Genomic DNA, 21,279 nt, shown 5'->3' with positions numbered 1-21,279 from the left:
TGGAGAGAAAGACGCTTCTCGCTGGGCTGTCGGGATAAACAGGATAGGGCACGTAAACAGCGCGCTGGAGCCGGGGGTGAGCCTGGTGTCAGCACTAAACCCACATGATGACATGCACGGGTGACCCTCTTTCCCAGGAGCACTTAGCTGCATAAAAGGGTAGGGGAGGGTTTTTAAGAGGAATTACCTTCTTTCTGTTTGCTGGCAAAGAACCGAAGGGCAGAGTGTGGCAGAGGAAATTCTGGAGAAGGTTCTTGGAGGGTGGTGGAGAAGCCATTTTGAGGGACAAGCCTGCCCCTTTGTGTGGGGAGGGGAGGAAAGGAAGAGGTGCCAGAACATCTAGAGCCTCCCCTTGGCTGCCAGTCGAAGCCCCCTAGCAATGGGGACCAGGCAAGCAGACTCAACCTGAGTAGGTTCCCCAGAGATGGAATGAACCCCTTTGGGCCTCTGCACCCTGTCTACAGCTGCTTCCTACCTGGGGTCCTGAGACCGGAAGTATGGCTGATGTCCCCAACCCCTCCAGCCTGAAGCCATGGATTGGGCTTCCACCCCCACCCCTGCCCCCACAGCACGGCCTACAACACTGCCGACCTTCCGGTGATGGTTTTGGGGAGGGTGGGCAGCTGTACAAAGATGTACAAACATGGGAGATGAAGGCCAAAGGGATCAATGTCCTCATAGCAAAGCAGGCCGACACCTCTCAGCCACTTCAGACTTCCCTTCTCATCTGACAACTCACACTTCTTAGAATCAGAGCACACCAGGGAAAGCCACCAATCTTTTAAGAAAAAGAAACCCTTCCATGAGGGGAAGCCGCCCAAAGAAAGAGGCAAGAGCTACCAAGGTTTACTCATTTTTATTTTTTATAAAACAAGCTACAAATACCTCCCTCTGTCCTCACAAAGGCAAGCCACACAACACAGCCCACACGTGTGAGAGAGAAGATCCAGGGTTGGGGAGGAGGAGTTCTGAATTTCCACAGGGGGGCGCCCTCTCTGTGTTTTCATTCTTCCTCCAGGCCCCGAGAAAGGGGCTGGGGCCTCTGGAAGGTCCATCCTGCTCTAGCGCACTGTGTCATCTGTCCAGGCCAATGCTGGGGGCGAGGGTTGGGGGAGGCGTTCCCTTTCCTCCTTACCACGTTGGGATGGGGCCTCCAGCCACCCCTGAGACAACCTCTCGGACTTGCTCAAGAACCTTCTCTAGCATGAGGCCCCCACCAGAGCATGTCCTGAGGAGGCTGTGCTGACCCCCAACTCCACCCTGGGCACTCCCTGAGGAGGGCCTTGAGTGGGCCCGTGCTTCTGGTGCCAATGCCTTCCAGACCGGAAATGGATACATTGTCTGCTGAGGTGGGTGCACTTATGGGAATGCTGGGTGGGATACAAGATGAGGCCAGAGTTCCAGGACCAATCTGCTAGGGGCACTGGTCCTGGGCCACCTGTCCTCCTTCGATGCTGCCACGGCTGCTCATGGGAAGAGACACTCAGTGTCACTTGTTGCTGTCTAATGGCTGTCTGAATGGGCACGGCCACCGGGCAGAGGAAGGCTGGTCAGGCTGCCGTGGAATCCCAGAAACATGTCTGTGGAAGGTGAGGCCTGGATATCCCCCTAGCTGGGTTATCAGCCCTACACTTCCAAGGGGGACAGAAGTTGAAGGCCCAGGATCAGTTTTGCTCTGGAATTGGCCTTGAGCCTAGAAGCCCTTAGGAGCATTTGAGGGAGAAGGAAAAAATCTCAGTATTGGGTTAAAAAACAAATAAACCACTGAGTCAACAACAAGATGACCAGTTGAGCTCCTCCCTTAGGCTTGTCATCACCATTGAGGACAGAATGGCCTGGGAGATACAGAGTGGAGATGAAGACCCCGTCTGACCCCACTGCTGAGAGGGCCAGTCTTGGGAAACCTTGCTTGTGCATTTGCAGGGGGCTGGCAGCGCACTCATCAGTGATGACCTCTGTCCTCTTTCCTCCATGGCTTAAACATCAAACATCTACCAAATAGAAGGCCCCACTGTCTCTTTTTCTTCTTTGCCTCCCTTCTCGTGCTTTACAGAGTAGACATTAACACGGGCAAAAATGTTTCAAAGGACCTAATGCAAATCATCTGGGGATCATTTGCTCAGTGGGTCACGAGGATCCTGGCATACCCACGGATGGATTCTGTTCTGGGCCTCCTGAGGGTCTGGAGAGCAGGACCATGTGGGGATGTGAGAACGGGTGCCTGGGCTGGCTAATGCCCTCCCTCCAGGGGGCATCTCCATCTGTCCCCCAACCCAACCTCCCTTAAGAAGGCCAAGTGCCCAGTGACCTGCCAGATCTGACAGCTAAAGCAAGGGCAGGACCCTCCTCCCCCGAGAAAAGAACCAACAGAGTCTACAATATCATCGTAGGGCTCCCGTCTTTATGCACACAGGGGTTGGCCTCCAAATGGAATCCAGGTGGGCTGGGGATATAGTCCTGGGGTCTAGAAATCGGGGCCATGTGTCCACAGCCCGCACAAGGAGGGCAGGAAGAGGGAGGGGAATGAACAAACAGCAATGCCAACGCCTGTACAAAAGAACTATACAATTTACATATATATTTATGTACAGTATATAAATCTCTTTCTTCTCAGTCCCAACAACAAACACCCACCCGCCCACCCTCCCCACAACAAAACCCCTCAAAGTTGTCAGTAGCAAATCCAAAAACTTACAATAAGAGAGAGAATAAACAGTCTTTTTCCCTTTCCTTTTCCCACTGGTATTAGATACTGGTGTTTAAAAATGAAACCCAAAAGAAAACACGCAAATCAGAGTTATTGAAAGTGCAAACACGGTGGGCACCACTTATGTCACACGGGATGCGGCGGGCCAGGGGAGCTGGGGAAGTTTTGGTGTAGGGTGGTCCGTCCTGCCTCCCTGGTCTCTCCACCTGCCCTTTGGTTTTCTGCTCCTTAGATGAGGCGTCCTACTGGGAAAGGGAAACAGAAGCAAGAGGTCAGAGGCGGGCTAACCACACACATTCATTTCCTCACAAGAGCAGCCTGTTAGAGACAGGCTGGGCAGGACGCAGGGAGCCTAGACTTACAGGTAAGCCCGCGTTTTACCAACCCAACCTTTGCCCCCATGGAGCACCACTGTGACCCCTGAAGCAAGTCTGGCATTCCAGAGAATGGGGCCTTGCCCAGGAAGCACGGCTGGGGGAATGCAGCCCCCATGGGCCATCTGACTCCCAGACACTAGCTGTTCAACCTGGGAGAGGGCAGGTGTGGCTTTATACTCAGGGATGGCGGATCCTTGTAGAACGAACCAATCTTTCCCTGTGTCCCCAGCAAACAAAAATGGAAAATGGGAGCCTAGATAACTTGGCCAGCTCCTCCACTCGGGCCAGACTACCAGTGCTGCATTTAGGGGGCCCACGGAGGGGACCCCAGAAAGAAGGCAACTTACTGAATGGGTTTGGACCGGCTCATTTTCCCTGGGGGACGCTGCTGAGATTACCACCTGCAACAAACAGGAACATATGACACTCAGGGGACCTTGACCCAGAGAACTGGTGGGGCGGGGCTTCCTCTGTGCCTGGGTGGCTGTCTGCTCCAGCCCCTGGAATGAAGAATGGACTTAGGAGAGAGAGATTGTGTGGCCGTGCTTCGTGTTCTGTGGGTGTTGTCCCTCTTCTGCCTGGGTGAAGCCACCACTGACCAGCACCTTTAAACAAAGTCCCTTTTCCATAAGGCCAGGCCCTCACGGGAGCGCCTCTCTGAAATCCCCCAGCTATTAGCTAAGAAGGGCTTTGATGCCAATGGACATTTGCATAACCTTCCTGGGTCCCGGTTCTCCATGTCACAGAACATCAGGGATGGAGGGAATCTTAGTGACCATCTGGTCCCGCCCCTTCACCCAGCAAATCTGGAAACTGAGGCTTGGAGCAATTGCATGAGTTAACCAAGGCCCAAGCCTCACTCTGCTAACACCCACTCTGCCCCATAGGGTGCTGATGGGTCTTGAGGGCTCCTGTAGGGCCCAGGGCTCCTTGAGGAGGAGTGGGAGCTGGGCCAGCTCCGCGTGACCCCAGGAGGCTGCGTGACATTGCGCACGTACCATAACCCCACTGGGCCGGTCTACAGAATGGGAATTGGGGCCACAGCTGTGCCGCAGGGCTTCCTTGAGGACGGACTAAATTCATAAAGTGGAGAAAGGGCTTTGAAGAGCGTGAGGTACTGCGGGAACCCACACCCACCCATGGGCCATGCGGACCCACAGCTCAACGCTCCCCTCTCCCTGTTACGCTAACATTCCTAAGACCTGAGAGCAACAGAACCCCAGTTGGAGGGTGGGCCGGGGGCAGAAACTGAGATGTCCGATTTTACAGATGAGGAAATGAGCCTGGGAAGAGAGTGATGGGCTGGGGGACCAGCAGGTGGGCAGTGACAGAATCCCACCTGACTCAGAATCCCATCATTCATCTGCTCTGTACAGTGGCAGCTTCTGTCAGTTGACAGCAGGAAGATTCACAGAAATCTTCACAGAAGATTCACAGAAAGAGAGAGGTAGGGGGAGGTGTCTTAGTTGAGCCACGGGGCCAAGCAGAGACTTGGGGAAAGGAAACACCCGCTGGGGAGGACCCAGCCCTCGCTTGGAGAGGCTTAAGGCACGAATCCTTTACCTAGTCATTTACCCTGCGGGGCAACTTTATATGATAGTTACAAAATGATCCAATCATCCCCATGTTATGATGGGGGCACTGAGGGGAGATGGCGTAGCTTTTATGTGTGAAGTGAACTCAGGCCTGGCTCTGCCCTCCCAGCACCACGCTCTTAGGGGCACGGGGGTGTGGGGGAGGAAAGGCCGGAACCCGGGGCATCCTTGGGCAATGCCAAAGGAGGGCTGGGATGTTTCACAAATGCAGGAACTAGTCTCCAGTCTGCCTGCCTCATGTGATGGTGCCCATCACCCTGACGAAGACGGTTTATTCGCTGGGGAGGACAAGCCAAGAAAGAAGGCCCGGCCCTCAGAACGTTTGACCCCTCATGCCGTGCCGACAGCTCGGCCCCCAGTGCACAGTCTGCTGAGTAAAACTACCAGTGTTCACGAGGCATTTCCAGAAAATGTGGTCTCTGAGACCCAAAGCGACACTCCGTTCCTAAACTGCCTGTGCTCCCCCAGCCCCCTGGAGCCCCCCACCGGGCCTGCAAGCCCCTCTCAGCCCACCAGAGGGCACCGCGTGTCACCAGATGGCCAATGCTGGGCTCAGGCCCCACAAAACCTTCTACTCAAGCGGATTTTCTGCCACTCCCCAGAGCAGAGGGCCCCAGGGAAGCTGCCTTCGGCCCGTGGCGCGCTCCTCTACTACTACCGGTTTCTTCTGTGCGTTCACCACAGACTGGGTTACTGGGCTAAGTGCCTCACAGGCACCATCTTGTTAAATCTTCACACCAAATCTATGAGGTAGATGCTATCACCTCCATTCTACAGACAAGGAGGCCAGAGAGTTTAGATGACTTGCCAGAAATTATAGGGCTAGCGAGTGGCAGAGCCGGGATTTAAAAGCCAGGTCTGTCCGACTCCAGAGTTTCTGTTTTTCATCCACAGCCCCAGCCCCGGCCTCCCCTATGCCTCCCATTAATGGCCCTTTCTCTGGCAGGAGAAAGCACTCTGGGGGCCTCCCTGGGCAACCTCACACGAAAGCCTCGGCCGAGTCTGGGTGAGGAGGAGCAGGGCTCCCTAAGTATCACATCCCAGGGGACAGTTCTCCTGGGTGCTCCCCTCAGGTCCTAGGCAGCAGCCAGCGTTGGCAGACCCTGGCATCTGGCAAGGCTTCCGAGAAAGGCCCGGAAGCCCCGCTCTGCTCTGCAGACAAGAGGTCCCCTCCCTCGGCCTCTCCTTGGCTTCTGTGTGGTGCGTAGACTAGAGGGTACTGAGGGCAGAGTCATTACAGACTCCTGTGAGTCCGTACCCCCTCGGTCCCTCCATGCTCCTGGGGCTGGGCTCCACACTAACACTGGGTGGGATCCTCCAGTACTGACCCCTGCCCGTGCTCTGGGAGATGAGCGCAGACTCCAAGCTTTGCTAGAGCAGGTGGCCCCCTCACCCATGAGGTCATTGGGCAGATAGGAACGGAAGGATGCCACGCCTGGTGCTAGCGGGGACACTGGGAAGACCGCGCTACAGGGTGGGGATGCGGCTTCCCCAGGCAATAATGGTAAGAACAGGAATGTTGAACTTGTATCCCGTTCCTTCACTGTCCCAGGGGCTGGATAAATGCTTCCACTCACTGTCCCACTGAATCAGCACAATAATCCTATGGGGTAAATACCCTGGTTATGCCCATTGTACAGATGAAGAAACTCAAAGCCAGAACAGTTGTGTGGTTCGTATACGGTGAAGGAGCGAGTCTGTAGCTGAGGCAGGGTTTGAGGCATGGCATTGCCCTGCGTCCTGGGGGAACACACAGAGCCTCCTCGATCACACAGGAGGGGCCGGAGCAACGAGCTCATTCCTCCAGGGTCATAGGCCCCAGAGGCAGGGCCAGAACCAGCTGTGGAGTGGGGGGTCCCAAGACAGGGTCCCTAGTGGTCATTCATCCACTTCCTGGGCTACCCATTGGGTTCAATGTCAACTGAGGATTAGTGCCAGGGAAAGCCCTTATGTTTTCTCCCTGGGCAAGCTCAGCTTTATCAAAGCTTCCACTTCAAATAAATTGGTATGACCCGCCCAGACCCCTCACCTGCACTAGAGAACCACCCATCCTTCAGGTGCATCCAACTTGACATGTCCAGACCATACTGGTTATCTCCCCACTGCCCCACGTGCTCTGCTCCTCCTTCCAAGTCACCCAACTCCGTGAACAGACACCCCCCTCCAATTGCCCGAGCCCACCTCCATCCCTCTATCCACTTGGTCACCAGAACCACAGCTCGAGCTATCTCGAATCCACTCGCTTCACCCCTGCTGTGCCTCTGTCATCTCCCGCCACAGCCTCCGGTGGGTGCCTTGCTCATCTGCAAACCCATTTCCTGCACTGCAGCCTGAATGATTTTTTATTTTCTTTTTATTTTTTTTAATATTTTATTTATTTACTTGACAGCAGAAATCACAAGTAGGCAGAGATGTAGGCAGAAAGAGAGAGGAAGAGGAAGCGGGCTCCCTGCAGAGCAGAGAGCCCGATTCGGGGCTTGATCCTAGGACCCTGAGATCATGATCTGAGCCGAAGGCAGAGGCTTTAACCCACTGAGCCACCCAGGTGCCCCCTGAATAATTTTTTAAAGCAAAACCCATCCAGTCATTTCTCTGCCCGAGCCCCTGTGACAGCTCTCCGCGTTATGAAGTTGAGACTCCCCGCTTGCCTCCTTTCAGCCCTTGGCTGCTGCCACGTTCAAATACTCATTTCAGCCCCACTAACATCTTCCTCTACAACCAGTCCTTGCCTCCACGCCTGCACCCTTCAATTGCCATAGCTGAGAACCCCTGCCCCCCACTGATGCGCTGGCTCGGCCATCTTGTACCCGTGGCTCGGGTATCGGTCTAGACCAGGGCTCAGCAAACTTATCTGTCAAGGACTAGGTAGTAGATATTTTAGGCTTTGTGGGCCAAGTGGAGGCTGTCATTTGTTCTACTTTGTTGAAAATTACATCCCTTTAAAAATATAAAAACCACCCTTAGCTCGCAGGCCATATAAAAATAGGCCACGGACTAGATGGGGCCCCAGGGCCATGGCTGGTTTGGACATCACTTCCTGCACCAGGTTTTCCAAGGCTGTCCGCCCCTGAGCTAATTTAAGTGCTCCTACACGTGTTCCTACAATACTCCACACTTGTTCTATCATGACAGAGATGATTAGGTTTCCACCCAAATCCGTGTTCTCCTCCTCTTCCTGGGCTCCCAGCCTTCCTTACTGTGGGGTGTGGCCTGGTAGCCGTTCCAACCCCGGGGATAGGAGAGGGGATGTGTCACTTCAGGACTGGCCCATAAAACTCCCCCACGGGCACGTGCGCTGCTCTGTGCTTGACTCCCTCTGACCAACTGGGAATGGAAATGACCCCCCACGGTGACCTGGAAGCCCATAATAAAAATGACGAATCATTCTCGGCCAAGATCTCAGAGCGAGTGCACAGAACAGTCTCCATTCCTATCTGTCCTCCTGGAAACACACACACACACACCCCATGACCCAGAATCACATGCTGAACTATCGCATGGGCAAGATGAACAAGTTTCTCCTGTGTTGAACCATTACATGCGTGGGTCTGCTTGTTACGCAGCCTGGCTTAATCGAACGCACTCTCCCGGCACTCAGCACAATGTCTGTAAATACGTTCCTATCTATCTCCTTGGTAGACCGTGGGAGGACAAGGATTTTGCCTGTGGACTCCCTCACTGCCCCAGGCATCTCCCCAGAGCCCCCTCTATGGGGGGAGCCCCCGGTCCCTTTGCCCCCATGGGCCAAGTTCTGGAAGGCCAGAAGCCTGGGAGCGAGCACTCACCTTCTTTGCTAACACCCAGGCAGCCCTTCAGCTCGGGCAGCGAGATGACCTTGTCCTTGTTCAGGTCGCAGTAGTCAGTGAAGCGCCGGGCGCACTTCTTGGGCTTGGCTTTCTTCTTCACGTAGCGCTTGAAGGGCTTCATCTCGCGCTTGTTGATGTCGTTGCTGCTGTTGCTGTCCAGTCGGCTGAAGTACCAGTGCACCACTCGCTCCTCCAGGGTGTGGCTGGGGTCCGGTTCTGCAAACCTGGGCCACAGGCAGACCCCCGCCCCACCCCGAGATCCCCGCTCAGCATCCTGCTGGAGCCACCCGCCCTGCCGCAGGTGTCTCCCACAAGGTCAGATGCCAGGGTCCTTGTGCTGCACTGCCTGTGGCCAGGGAGAAATGGCTCCCCCGAGCCAAAGACCCCCCAGCCCCACTCAGCCAGCAGCAGGATGGAGCTGTCCTCTCCTGCTTGACTCTCAAGACTGGACACTTTATTTTTCCAGGGTACCCAAGCACGTCCCTCTTATTACATCAGCCTGTCTCACCCTCTACCATAGCCAGGAGTGTTCCTGTACAAGATGGGGGCTCCGGATACACTGGTTAGATTTAATTCACCCAAGTAAAATGCATTTGGCATCCAAGATGTCCTCCTGGCCTGGGGTTCTCTGCAGGACAAGCTGCTGTTCCCATAGGAACATGAACACTCAGTAATCGGGACTATGATTGAGCACGTGCACATACCCAACACCAGGCCAGGTTCTGGGACAAACGACCCTGGCCTCAAACTCCTCAGCATCTTGTTGGGACAGAACCCAATATGCTGACACCAGGCAGTGACGACTCGGTGTAAAGCTCCCAGGGCCCGATCCTGTCAGGCACCAAGTACGGTAGGAACTGGAGAGAAGGCAGTTGTGATGGACACAGACAGAGGTTCTGAACATGGCAAGTCCCAGACCTGCTAGGGGTGTGTCTCTCCACGCAGAGGTTTTAAGACTGGAGGTCTGGGATGGACCTGGGAAACCAAAGGTATACTAGAACCCCTGGAGATTTTGCTTAGGAGTACTAGACTATAGGAACCAAGAAGGCTTCCTGAGGTCAAGGTGCACAGTAATGACCACACATCTAACACCGTCCTGTCTACACAGCACATAAAGTGGAAAGATCAGTGTTTTTATGTGTAACAGTTCACACGCCCTACCCATCCATTTGATTTACTTATGCCATTCAGGATGCTAGCTAATATTTAAAACTTTTAGAGCCAATGACAAGCCTGTTCCAGAGGGGATGACTGTAGCTTCTGCTCCCAGGGCTTGGCACTGAGTAAATATGGCTCAGGCCCTTGTGTTCAAAATCCTGGGCACCTTTCCCTTTGTAGCAGGGAGGAAGGATCAGGTTGGGAGGCCAATACCTTCAAGTTGTCTGCAGAGCCCTGAGCGGAACTACAGCTCTGCCGTGGATCAGAAATGGAGGCGGCGGGGGTCAATGTCACACAGGGATCCCAGACCAGGGGCTCTGGGCTGCCAGCACATTCTGAAACCGTATCTGGCAAGAAAAATATCCTAGGCACTTGCCAATACCTTGGGGTTCTTCCCTGGGGTTTCCTGAGTTTTCCAGAAGGGAGGAGACCATCTCTGACCCCACCCTTACAGACAAGCCAGCAAACTCTTTCCCTTTCCCACCCCCAGGTGACCTCAACATTTAGGGGAAAAAAAGTTTCATTACCACAAAAAGCCAGGCATTCCTGCTAAATGCCCGTTGCTAATTAACTGGATTGCAGTCCCAGGCCGGCACCCCTGGGCATCCTGGGCTGATTCCCAGACAGCACAATTATCGCATCTGCCAGAGGAATGTCAGCCCCATGGGTTTAATGCAGGGAGTACCTGGCAAGGTGCAAGGCACTATCCTCCCCTGGCTCTTTGGGGATCTACCTGGTCTGTCATGGCTCAGAAGGTCTTCAAAACAGACATGGAGTTACTCGTTGTGGAACTCAGATTTTTGTTTCTGTTGGCACGTGGTATTTTGGCGTTTTAAAACTTCCTTTACTTTACCCACCATATTCACTCTCAAGCCTGCAGGGCAGACCAGGTGAGCAGCGGAAAATTCTCTCTCAAGATGTTCAAGGCACAGGAAGGAGGGTGGCTAGCTCCATCTTGAGCACCCTGCCTGCCTGTGTTCCCCGAAATGTGAGGGAGGCACCCGGGCTGCGGAGGAGAGCCAGGACGAACCCTAAGGGAGGCACTCCTGCATTCCCACGGAGCGCTCTCTGTGGGCCCCTCCAGCCAGGGATCATGGGAGCCCTGTGGCGGCAAAGGCAGCTCTTTCTTTAACCTTTAGGCTCCGCATAGCACATAGCGTCATGTCTACCTAGAGGCTGGAATAATAAAGCCTCAGTCGCTGAGCCGGGAAGGGATGAGGTCATCCCGCCCAGCCGCCCTGCCAGGAGAGGCCCGCTGCCTCCAACACATGCTGCTGGGGCTCCCGCCTGTCTGCTTCTCAAGGACTGCACCGAGGGAGCTCCCCCACCTTCCTTTGGGCCGGTCCACGCAAGAAGCAGCTCTTTGCCCCACTTTACAACCTCTGGGAGTTTCCTCCCACACGGAGTGATAATCCTTGGGCTCCTGCTCCCCCTTCTTTCCTTTTCTTCTGACTCTCTCTCCCTGCCCTGTCACCCTTGTCGGCTTGGTCCTGCCCTCCTCACTCCCCCAGCATCTTGTAGCCATGACCCCTGGCTTGACCTGGCCCTGGAGGCTCTGAGGATGCTCGCTTCCCAGGAGGAAGTCCTTTGAGGCCCCTTCAAGCAGTGCCTCTGGGTCCCTTGACCCTGTCACACCCTCAGCCTGTCCTGTGGGCCCTGAGGGGCACCCCTCTTCCTCATTCCTCATTCCAGCTTGCCTAGGGCTCCCTGCTTCTGAACTCCTCTGACTTCCAGAAACCCACATCCCATCCCCACTGCTGATCACAGAGCCCAGCTCTACGTGTGACACTGACAGCTCTAGGGTCCTACTTTGGAACCCAGTGCTTTACCCTGGCCAAACTCTAAGTGTATTTAAAACAAGAATTTCTTAGCTTTGAGGGATCACGGACCCTTTTGAGAACCTAAACAAAGCTATGGTCTTCTCTGGAAAAATGAATATGCACGTAGCACTCTGCTGACTGGACTCCCTAAACCTCATCCAAGCTCATGGACTCAGCTGAAGAACCCTTGATCTAGAGGGAAGGAGACTGCAGCCATGGCCCTGGAAGAATGTTTAACCATAAGTCTTCTGGAAGAAGAGGGGGCGAGACAAAGGACAGTGGCTGGACGGGCTTGGAAGCTGTTTCCAACAAATATTTCCAACAAAACATAATGGAAAACTACTGAAGGTATTTAGTCTAAAACTCTGAAAACCAGGTTCCTGGGTTTACAACAGCTTTAAGTCCATACCATGCATCATACAAAATCAAGTCAAGACTGAGATGGGTCAGGAGTCCGGGTTTGGTCAAACCGGCAGTGGGCATGCATGTGCAAAAGAGCCAAAGAGAGGCCTCAGTTAGCTAAGGAGAAGCTGAGAATTTCCCAGGGGAGTTGTGGCTGGGTGGGGCAAAAGGGCCTCCCCTAGAGTTTCCAGAAACGTCTCAGTCTTATTAGAGTCCCTTCCATCACAGTTAAGATTCCCCCAAACTTATCGTTGACCTCAAAGCCATACCCCACTGATCCCTCCAGCTCTTGCAGCCTTCCAGAAATATCCTCTGAAAACACTGGCAGCTTGCACTCCTAGCTCCAGGCTGACTTACACTGGCACCAAACCTCCAACCGTTCTCTCCCATATGTGCACACAGCTGCCCCTAGAGATCAGAGTTGCTGGATTTCAAATCTGCTCATCAGGTGACGGCTGGGGACCCTGCACCAGAGGCCGAGACGGTTCCTTACATCACTCCACGTTGGTGGTCCGTGCCACCGGCCTCCCTGCAGGGGAGGCTCTACTTTACTGAAAGGGTTCATTGCGTGTGTAGAGTTATCCAAGCTTCCTTGGATATGGTATGGAAAGTCACACCCACAGGATACCAAATTCCAGATTTTGGAAAAACAAATCCTAAGACTGGTGGCAGCTCTGTCTCTGAGCTGTTTGGGTGGCTGTCCTGTTGACTCCCACCTCCATGGATGAGGGAACCCACTCGAGCCAGGCGCCTCCCTGGTCTGGCCCCATTGAGTTGTCTCCCGAATGGAGAGGGGACAGGTGCTGCCCTTGTCCTGCAATGCTTTCAGTTTTGCTTCTGCAGCCTCACCCTGCCAGGCCTGCCTTGGCAGCAACGCACAGCTGGAGAGCCAGACCCATTCGCCCCAAGAAAACTTGCTTTGGCCAACATCTCAGGCCTTGCTCTGCTGTCCCAAGCAGTTTTAAAGAAGGTGAGGCGGGACGGCTTGGAAGCACTAGCCAAGCCAAGCAGACCAACTGAGCCCCATCTGGAGAGGGGTCTGGACCCTGCCAGCTGTGTGGGCGGGTGGGGCTGGGAAATGCCAAGTCAGCCACATTCCAGCCTCTTCCTTGCAAGGCCATTGACAAGTAGCTGCGCTGGGCAGGAAGGAGGGAGCCACTGTGCGCAGGGTCTCACCTTAGGGGACCACCAGAAGGCTCACACAGCCCATCCCACCTCCCCTCAAAGTTGACTTTCTCTAGGGCGTGATGGAGAAAGGGGAGGGTTTCCCTGCTCGAGAAGAGTCTGCCAGCTGGGATCTCAGAACTCTTCCTTGGGGTCTGGTAAATGTTAATGGGCACCACGGGGAGGGCAGATCTAAGGGGCAGCTCTCCCTCTGGAGCCCCAGTGGGAAGGACCACGAGGATAATTCAATCATCCCCAAACCTTCACTGAGAACTGCCAGCCTTCAATGACACTTGCCGGCCACCCCTCCCGGCACTGACCGCAGATGGTTCCGTGGACACCCCATTCCACTCTGCTTATTCTCAGATTTGGGCAGTACCACTCCCCCACCCAAAGTCGGTCTGGAAGGCCAGAAAAGGAAGCAGCTATCTCCCCTCCCTGCCGTGTCCTATAACTAACAAATCATCTTGAAATCGGATTAATTTCGCTGCTAAAGCTTCAGCGAACCATCCCCTCCCCCAGAGCTGTAGTGCGGCCTCTCCTCACCTGTCCCTCCCGATGACGGCTGTAACCTTCCCCACTCCATCTTGCTCCCTTCCCATCCAGCATCCCCAGAGCCTTCAGGATGATTCTTCCAACATGCTCACCTAAATCATGGGCGTCGTGCTGCCCTTGGCATGAATCCCAAGGCCCGGCATGATCTGGCCTCTGCCCAAATCTACAGCCTCACCTTTTGCCTGCCTCCCAGATGTAAGCCATACTTCTCACGGCTCCCTGCACAGGCCCCACCTCACGGCTCTTAGGGCCCCTCTGCCCCAGTCCCTCTAGGTTGGGCATTTCCCCTTCACACTGAGGATGTGGCTCAAATGTCATCTCTCTGAAGCCTCCCCTCACAGGCCCTCCCACCCCCAAGTCCCTGAGGCACTTTCCCGTCCTCTGTTGCCCCGCTGAGTTCATAGTGCAGTGACGGGATTGCATACCTCTTCTCTCAACAAGACCGAAGCTCCTCAGGCCACGGACTTTGCCTCTGTCCCTGTTTGCCCATAGAATCCCACACAGAGCTTACACCAGGGAAGGGCAGAGATGTAATGGTTCGTACAAAGCCCGAATCTCTAGACCCAACAGGTGGTAGGTTGGGGAGAAGATAGGACTTCTCTGTCCCCTCTTTCCACTGGCCCCAGCAAATGTCCAGCCTTAATTACCAGACCCTGAGAGGAGGGAGGAGGGATCAGATGTGTCTTCCTTGACTTCAGTCTCCTATGCCTATAGTCCCAATGTTGCCCAAACCCAGGGCCAAGGCCAGAACCCAGGCAGCCTGGATTCCCAGCTTCTCTTCCATAGTCCTATTCCAGATGTGCTGCCCAACCTTCAGCTGCTCTGTGCCTTGGTGCTTTCTTCATACAAGGGTGCCTATCTAGGGTCCATCCACACAGTGCCCCAAGTCTCTGGGGCCTGCGCAGGGTGCCATAGGGCCCTGGTGACAAAGGAGGGCCATGGTGAATGATGGCTACGGTTGGCCTCATGATGAGTCTTGCAGCAGGTGGTGAACCCTCTGATATGTAGGATAAAAAGGGTACCTTCAGCTGCTTATTCGTTCAACAGATATTTTATTGGGCATCTACTATGTGCCAAGGACTATTCCAAGTGCTAGGAACACAGCAGGGAAGAATGCAGCCCATGTTCCTTCTCCACAGAACTTAGATTTTCATTCAGTAGGGGTGAGACAGACAATAAATAAACCAGCAAAATGTCAGCTAGTGTACGTGCTCGGCTGAGAAATTAAATGGGTGTGGAGATAGAAGGTGACCGACAGCCCCTTTAGACTGGCTGTTTGCTAAGAGGGTGACATTTAAATGGATAGTCGGGGCTGGTCACAGAAAGATGGGGCCTGATACTCCAGGCTGAAGCAGTAGTTGGCATGGCGGCCCGGGGGGCAGGCAGGAACCCGGAGGGTTCAGGTTCAAGGTCTATTGGAGGTACTGAGAAGGACAGCGGCTGGAGCACAATGAAGGGAGGGAGGACATGGCCAGTGAGACCCTCCTGCAGGGCCAGTTCAGGTCAGAGCTCAAACTTGCCCAAAATATAGTGAGAGACCATGGAGGACTTGAAACCCAGGAAGTGGCCTCCTGTACAAGTGCTTCTCTCTCCTTCATCCTGCGTCCCCCTGCCCCCGCCTAGATTTCTAGACGATTTCTTGGTTCCCCTTGCCCGTATTTTGATTATGAATACAGCCTCTAAGTAACACAATTCCCCATGTGGTTCAAACTTTTCAAAACCCATCAAAACCAAACACGGTCTGGCGTAATAGGAGCTTAAAATGGAAAACATGTTTAGGAAAGAATGTTTTTTAATCTTTTCCCAAGTCTGTATCTGTATTACACCTTAAAGAGAGGGTTTTTCCAAAGAAAAAAGAAAATCTCTTCCCTAAAGACACATGGATATTAAAAACTGTGATTAAAAACATCATACACTTCTTAGTTTTTATTTTCTGCAAAGATCCCTTTGGCCTGCAATTTGAGGGCAAGGCATCAAGTCCTGATGTCCCCTGGCCAGGGGCCCCTGCCTGTGGCCTCAGCCCCTTGTGGGTCCCTTACCCGCTGGCCCAGGACCCATTCAGTTCTGGCACTTCCCTAGTGCCCTCAGTCCGCCTGGAGCCCAGGCCAGACCATGCTCAAGGGGCGGGCTCCCAAGAAGCAAGTGGGATGCACTTGAAGAAATCTTGCCTCCTCAGGAGCGCTGTGGAAACACAGGCAGGCTCCCCAAGTGGCCGGTCAGGATCGCCAGCTCCAGGGGGCTGTGGGGGCAAAGCACCTAGACCTGGACTTCTGAAGCCCATGCCCCCTCCTGGGTACTTTTTCCACTCTCTTCTAATAAACACAAGTATCTCATCCCCATTCTTGCCTGAAACAACAGGTATTCCAAGCATAAATCACCACGGCATGGACTACTAAATAAGCTTTCACCATCTCCTCCCACCGACCCTTCTCGGAAGTCTGGCTATACAGTTCTCTCCACCATAGCTGCTCAATGGTCGAGCGCCTGCAGCTGCCCCCAAGAAGCCCCCATCCGCCAGCCTGTCAGCCCCTCTCCATCGTCTCAGACATAGGGCTGGGCCTCCTGGGGAGGCTGATCCCATCCACAGGGTGTGTTAAACCAGAAACCAACCCGAGAGCTCACAGGCCCGTGCGGCTGCTGAGAGTGAGTGTGCTGGGCTGGCAGCTTCAGAGAGGCACCCAGGAGGCGGCAAGCTCTGCATTCATTTGGACATGACCTAACCTTGCGCTTCCTGGTCAGCTGTCCACACCTGCCTCAGATGGCAGCATCACGGACAGCCCTGTTCCCCTGCGCCGGACACATGCCCTGTGGTTCTGTGGCTCGCTGGCCAGGCAGCCATGCCAGGGCCTCTTATGGGCCTGGGCCTGTCACCATGCGGGCACTCCTTGCCTTGCTGACGACAGCTCTGCCTCTGGGCAGATGTGGAGGGACTTGCCCCGCCCTCCCTCGGTGAGCCTCGGAGCCCAGAGGCAGGCTGCCCATCCCTGCCGAGTCTGGCTACTTCTTCCACTGCTGAACCCCCTCCACATTCATCCCCTGTTGTGCCTCCTCTCTGGCTTCCTAGCTCCTGACTGTCCCTTCTGTCTCATCTGTTGCCACTCTCCTCTCCTCCTCACCCTGTCCTCCCTGGCCCAGGCCTCCTGGACTATGGATACTCTCTTTCTTGGAGCCCCATTATTCTTTCCTTTTTCCTGGGATGACTCTCCTTCTTTTGCTGGCTCAGTCCTACTTGTCCATCAAGATTCAGCCCAGCTATCACCTCCAGGAAGCCTTTCTGATTCTTCCAGACTGAGTTGGCAAATCCTTCTCTGTTCTTCCACCTCATTTCTCATACTTAGGATGCAATTTGCAAATATCTATCTATAGCCTAGGGTGCCCACCAAGCTGCAAACTTTAAAGACAGAAACATGCCTCACATCCTGCATTCTCAGGCCTTAGACCAGTGCTTGGCATGCTGTGTACGTTCACCAGGTGCTGAATGGACAGATGGGTGGGTGGATGGATGGATGGGTGGGTGGATGGATGGATGGATGGGTGGGTGGGTGGATGGATGGATGGGTGGGTGGATGGATGGATGGATGGATGGATAGGTGGATGGATGGATGGATGGATAGATGGGTGGATGGATGGATGGATAGGTGGATGGGTGGATGGATGGATAGATGGGTGGGTGGATGGATGGATGGATGGATGGATGGATGGATGAGTGGATGGATGGGTGGATGGATGGGTGGGTGGGTGGATGATGGAAAAATAGATGGATGGATGGATGGATGAGTGGATGGATGGGTGGGTTGGTGGATGGGTGGATGGATGGGTGGGTGGATGGATGGATGGATGGATAGGTGGATGGATGGATGGATGGGTGGATGGAGGGATGGATGGATAGATGGGTGGATGGATGGGTGGGTGGATAGATGGATGGATGGATGGATAGGTGGATGGATGGGTGAGTGGATGGATGGGTGGATGGATGGATGGATAGGTGGATGGATGGATGGGTGATAGATGGGTGGATGGATGGATGGGTGGATGGATGGGTGGGTGGGGGGATGATGGATGGATGGATGGATGGGTGGGTGGATGCATGGGTGGATGGATGGGTGGATATGGATGGATGATGGGTGGGAGGGTGGGTCGGTGTGTGGATGGATGGGTGGTTGGATGGAAGGATGGATGGATGGATGGATGGATGTGTACTCCAACCACTGGCCTAATGGGCTAATGAGTGAGTGCTGGGATGCTGGTCACGGTGCATGTGTGCATTTCAGCCTCATTTAGGACTGCCTCCGCCTACATATCGTCTTCTGAACTAGGATGGATTTGGGTATGCAATGTCCAACCTCCCAGCTGGAGCCCTTGGGATTTTCAGGAAGTCAAAAAACCTCATGATTCCTGCCTTCTCGGAAGAGAAGAAACTCACTAAGTGCTCTGTCCGTCCTTTCTGCTCCCGTTACATACCCTCCTCCTTCCTGCGACTGAGCACTCTCACCCCAATGCATCCACTCCTGAGACTAAGGTGCTGGAAGTCTCCAGACACCCTGAGCTTGCCTGTCATCAGGTAACTAAAAGGCAGAAGCAAGCAAGTCCCAAAGAACCGGGAGGAGAGAGGATCCCAAGATCTTTGGCAGAAGGTGGGACAGGCCCCTGCCCTGCCTAGCCCCTCCCCGCTTCTGAAAAGTCAGGGACACACCTCCCCGGCGGGGCCTGAGTCCTGCTCACATTCTCACCTCCCACCTCCAGTAGGCGCTGCTGAGTTAATGGCCTGCACCATGTCAGTGGTGAGAGCATCCAGGAGGCTGGTGATAAATTCCATCTTCTTCCCTTCTGGACAGCCTGAAAGATTGAGTGAGATGTGAAGGCAGCTGCCAGGTGAGTAATCAAGCAAACAGTTTCTTCAACTGCCACCATTTCCCAAACCTCTCCAGGTCTTCTTGCCCGGCCAAATCCACTCTGGGAGCTATTTAAGGCTCAGATGAGTCTCATAAACCCCCAGAGTTCCTCCACCCACCACCCACAAGGGACCGGCAGAACAAATGGAAAACCATGCTTTCACTTTTCTTCCATTCCACAAATTTTTGCTGAGTATCAGCTGAGGCGCTATGTCAAATGTTAGGGATTGGGTACACAAGGTCCCTATCCGCCCAAGTTCAGAGTCTGCTGGGAACGCCAGCTAGCTCGGGGAGAGTCTGACCAGGTGGTCACGCGAGAGCGTCAGAAACACTGCTCTCCCGAGAACGAGCAGGTGCTGAGGGGACACAAGGGACGGAGACATCCCCCAGTGGTCGGAGGTGACTCAAGTAGCCCTATCAGTTTATCTGTCCAAGAACCATCTCCTTTCTTCACTTCTGTCTCATCCAGCTTAGATGATGATAAAACCTCCCTTCCTTTGTTTCTTGTTTGTTCCATTGCTTGGTTTCAGCAAAACCCCAGTCTCTCCCCCATGCATTAGCTCCGCTGGTGTGAACAACCAGATAGGTGGGCGTCCTTGTATATTCACGACTGCTGGCCCCCACTGGGCCCTACGATCATTCCCACAACCCTCCTCTCTGCGGTGACAGCTCTGTCTTCCCTCCAGCAACCCACCCGGTCTCTGGTGAACCTCTACCAAGAAGCCCCGGGCCCAGAACCACAGTCTCCCTTCATGTCTCACGGCTCGCTGCTCTTCCCCTTCAGAGCACCTGCCACGGCTCTTTATACCAGCTTGTATTCATTTATTTGTATCTGTTTCCTCGGCTGTGGGAGCCCCGTGCTGTTCAGAGCCCTTGATCTCACCCTCATGCCCGGCACATGGTGGAATCTCAGTTCACACTGTTGAGGGGGTACCCGAAGCGGGTACTCTGGCCTCTATGACTCCAATCTCTCGGGACAGGCTGGTTTTCACAACAGGACTTTCAGGAGCTTCTGCTTTCAGTTTTCAAGGTGGAGTCCTCACGGGGAGGGGGCCCAGCTCCCCTCAGCGCAGGTCCGAGTCTGTGCTTGCTAAAGACTACCCTGTTCCAAGCCACCAATATTTAGTGACCTTCCTGTCACCCGCTGGCAGAGCACACTGTTAAATATGAAAAACCCCTCACAGCAGCCAGCTGGAGGCTCTGGGCCCCCTTCCCGCGCGTCTTGTGTCACATGCCAGTGACAGTCCTGTGCCACTGGGATGATTGTGAAAGCACAGTACTGGGCTGGCCACGGACACTGCCCATGCCCCTCAGGACAGCCCCTCCCTGAAAGTTCTCCTCTCAGCCCCTGGAACACTGTCCCAATCACCCCCGGATGGACAAAGAATTACAGGATCGCAAGGACACGATTTTAACCCAATGGCTACGTTATGAAGATAAAAGCTAAGAGCAAGGAGGAGGAGCAAATTGCTCAAGGGCACCGGTGTCCTTAGCGACAAATCCCAGCCTGGATGCAGGTCCCAGGGCTCCTGGGAGGCTTTGCCCCACACCCCTCTCCCCATGCCATCCTACAAAAGGGGAGACAGAGCCAGAGCAGAGGAAGGAGATGCTTGGGCATGATGGGAGGTGGAGGAATAGGAAGAGGGGAGGGCATCAGCAAGGGGCAGCCGTGTCTCCCACCTGGCAGCTCCCTGTCCTTGAAGGGATCGTCCACCTCCGCACTCTTGGCCCTGGCATCGCTCTCACAACTGGGCATCACGTAGCTGGGAAGAGAGACACGGGAGTGGGGGGAGGGGTGAGGAGGGGCCCCGAACGGAGCCCGCTGGAGCCACCGCTAGCCGCAACCATCCTGCTGCCACTAAGCCTAAAACTCCCAGGGCAGGCTGCGGATTATCTCCTGTGCTGTCCAGCAGCTGCCCAATCCCGGTAGCCATGTTCCCACAGAGACATGTTGGGGCCTGTCCCCAGTTGTCACTCAAGCAGAGCGATGTCACCTTGTGTCTGCATGCAGGACTTTTGGGATCTGCAGAACCTGGGGACTTAGGCAGGTCCTTAACCTCCTCCCCAGTGCCCTGAGGTTCCAACCTGCTTTTCCAAGGTCACCCAGCTAGGAAGGAATAGAACTGTGACCAGAACCCAGGACACAGTGCAGAAACATTCTCCTAGTGCCTTGATTCCCACCGGGTCAGGCAAGCAGGGAAATGTGAAGCTAGCCTAACAGCAAGCTGCTGCTCCTCCCCCCGGGGTCCATCTCAGGGACTGGACAGGCTCCGGGTGTGTGGGGTGGGGAGGGCTTACCGCGTGGAGGTCCCGGGCAGCGGGCGCCCCGTGTCCACCAACACACACCAGCAGTAGCCAGTGGACTGGTGGCATTGCACAGGCTTGTAGAGCCCCCCGGGGGCGCACTCGGGGATGACAATGCCCTCCCGGGGATTCTGCCTGGCCTCTTCCAGGGCGCTCTGCCTCTCCTGGTCACATGAATGGACTCTCTCTGCAAGAGAAGAGGCAGCCTGTGGTGACTCGCACTCTTGGAGCTTATCATCGCTGCTTTCCCAGCAAGTATCCGGCCTGGCCCCAAGCAACAAATGGCTGGGGAATCACCCGGCAGAGAGCTGTGGCTCCCGCGTGGGCCTTGCACCGGCCCCCACGGTGGGGGTGGGGATGGGAGTGGGGCTTTGGAGGCCCAGAACCTCCCCAAAGCCTCTCCACTGCCAGGGTTCGTCAGCGCTCACACGAAGTTGGAGAAGCTGCTTCCAGCAGGGCCACAAGCCCGCTGGGGGCTGTAAGGCCACTCCTTATCTGA

At 54.7% G+C, this 21,279-nt stretch overlaps 1 protein-coding gene across 4 annotated transcripts in view; it reads right to left on the bottom strand.

Moving 5' to 3' along the window:
• Positions 1-1,871: 1,871 nt before the first annotated feature.
• LOC116862813 (SPARC-related modular calcium-binding protein 1) overlaps positions 1,872-21,279 on the bottom strand; it is a 38,133-nt gene continuing 18,725 nt past the window's right edge. Inside the window, exons 3-8 of one of the 4 annotated variants that reach the window (XM_032850226.1) lie at positions 20,775-20,967; positions 20,157-20,239; positions 18,315-18,420; positions 8,465-8,709; positions 3,432-3,485; positions 1,872-2,952 (exon numbers count right to left, since the gene is read on the bottom strand). In XM_032850226.1, the coding sequence (XP_032706117.1) occupies positions 3,451-3,485; positions 8,465-8,709; positions 18,315-18,420; positions 20,157-20,239; positions 20,775-20,967 (662 nt within the window). In that variant the 3' untranslated portion in view covers positions 1,872-2,952; positions 3,432-3,450. The remainder of the gene's footprint in view (positions 2,953-3,431; positions 3,486-8,464; positions 8,710-18,314; positions 18,421-20,156; positions 20,240-20,774; positions 20,968-21,279) is intronic. The other 3 variants (XM_032850227.1, XM_032850229.1, XM_032850228.1) reach the window with 3 other exon arrangements.

Source organism: Lontra canadensis, unplaced genomic scaffold, assembly GCF_010015895.1.
Source record: "Lontra canadensis isolate GAN:19392208 unplaced genomic scaffold, GSC_riverotter_1.0 scaffold342, whole genome shotgun sequence".
Lineage (NCBI taxonomy): Eukaryota > Metazoa > Chordata > Mammalia > Carnivora > Mustelidae > Lontra > Lontra canadensis.
This window is presented reverse-complemented; position numbering and strand designations above follow the sequence as displayed.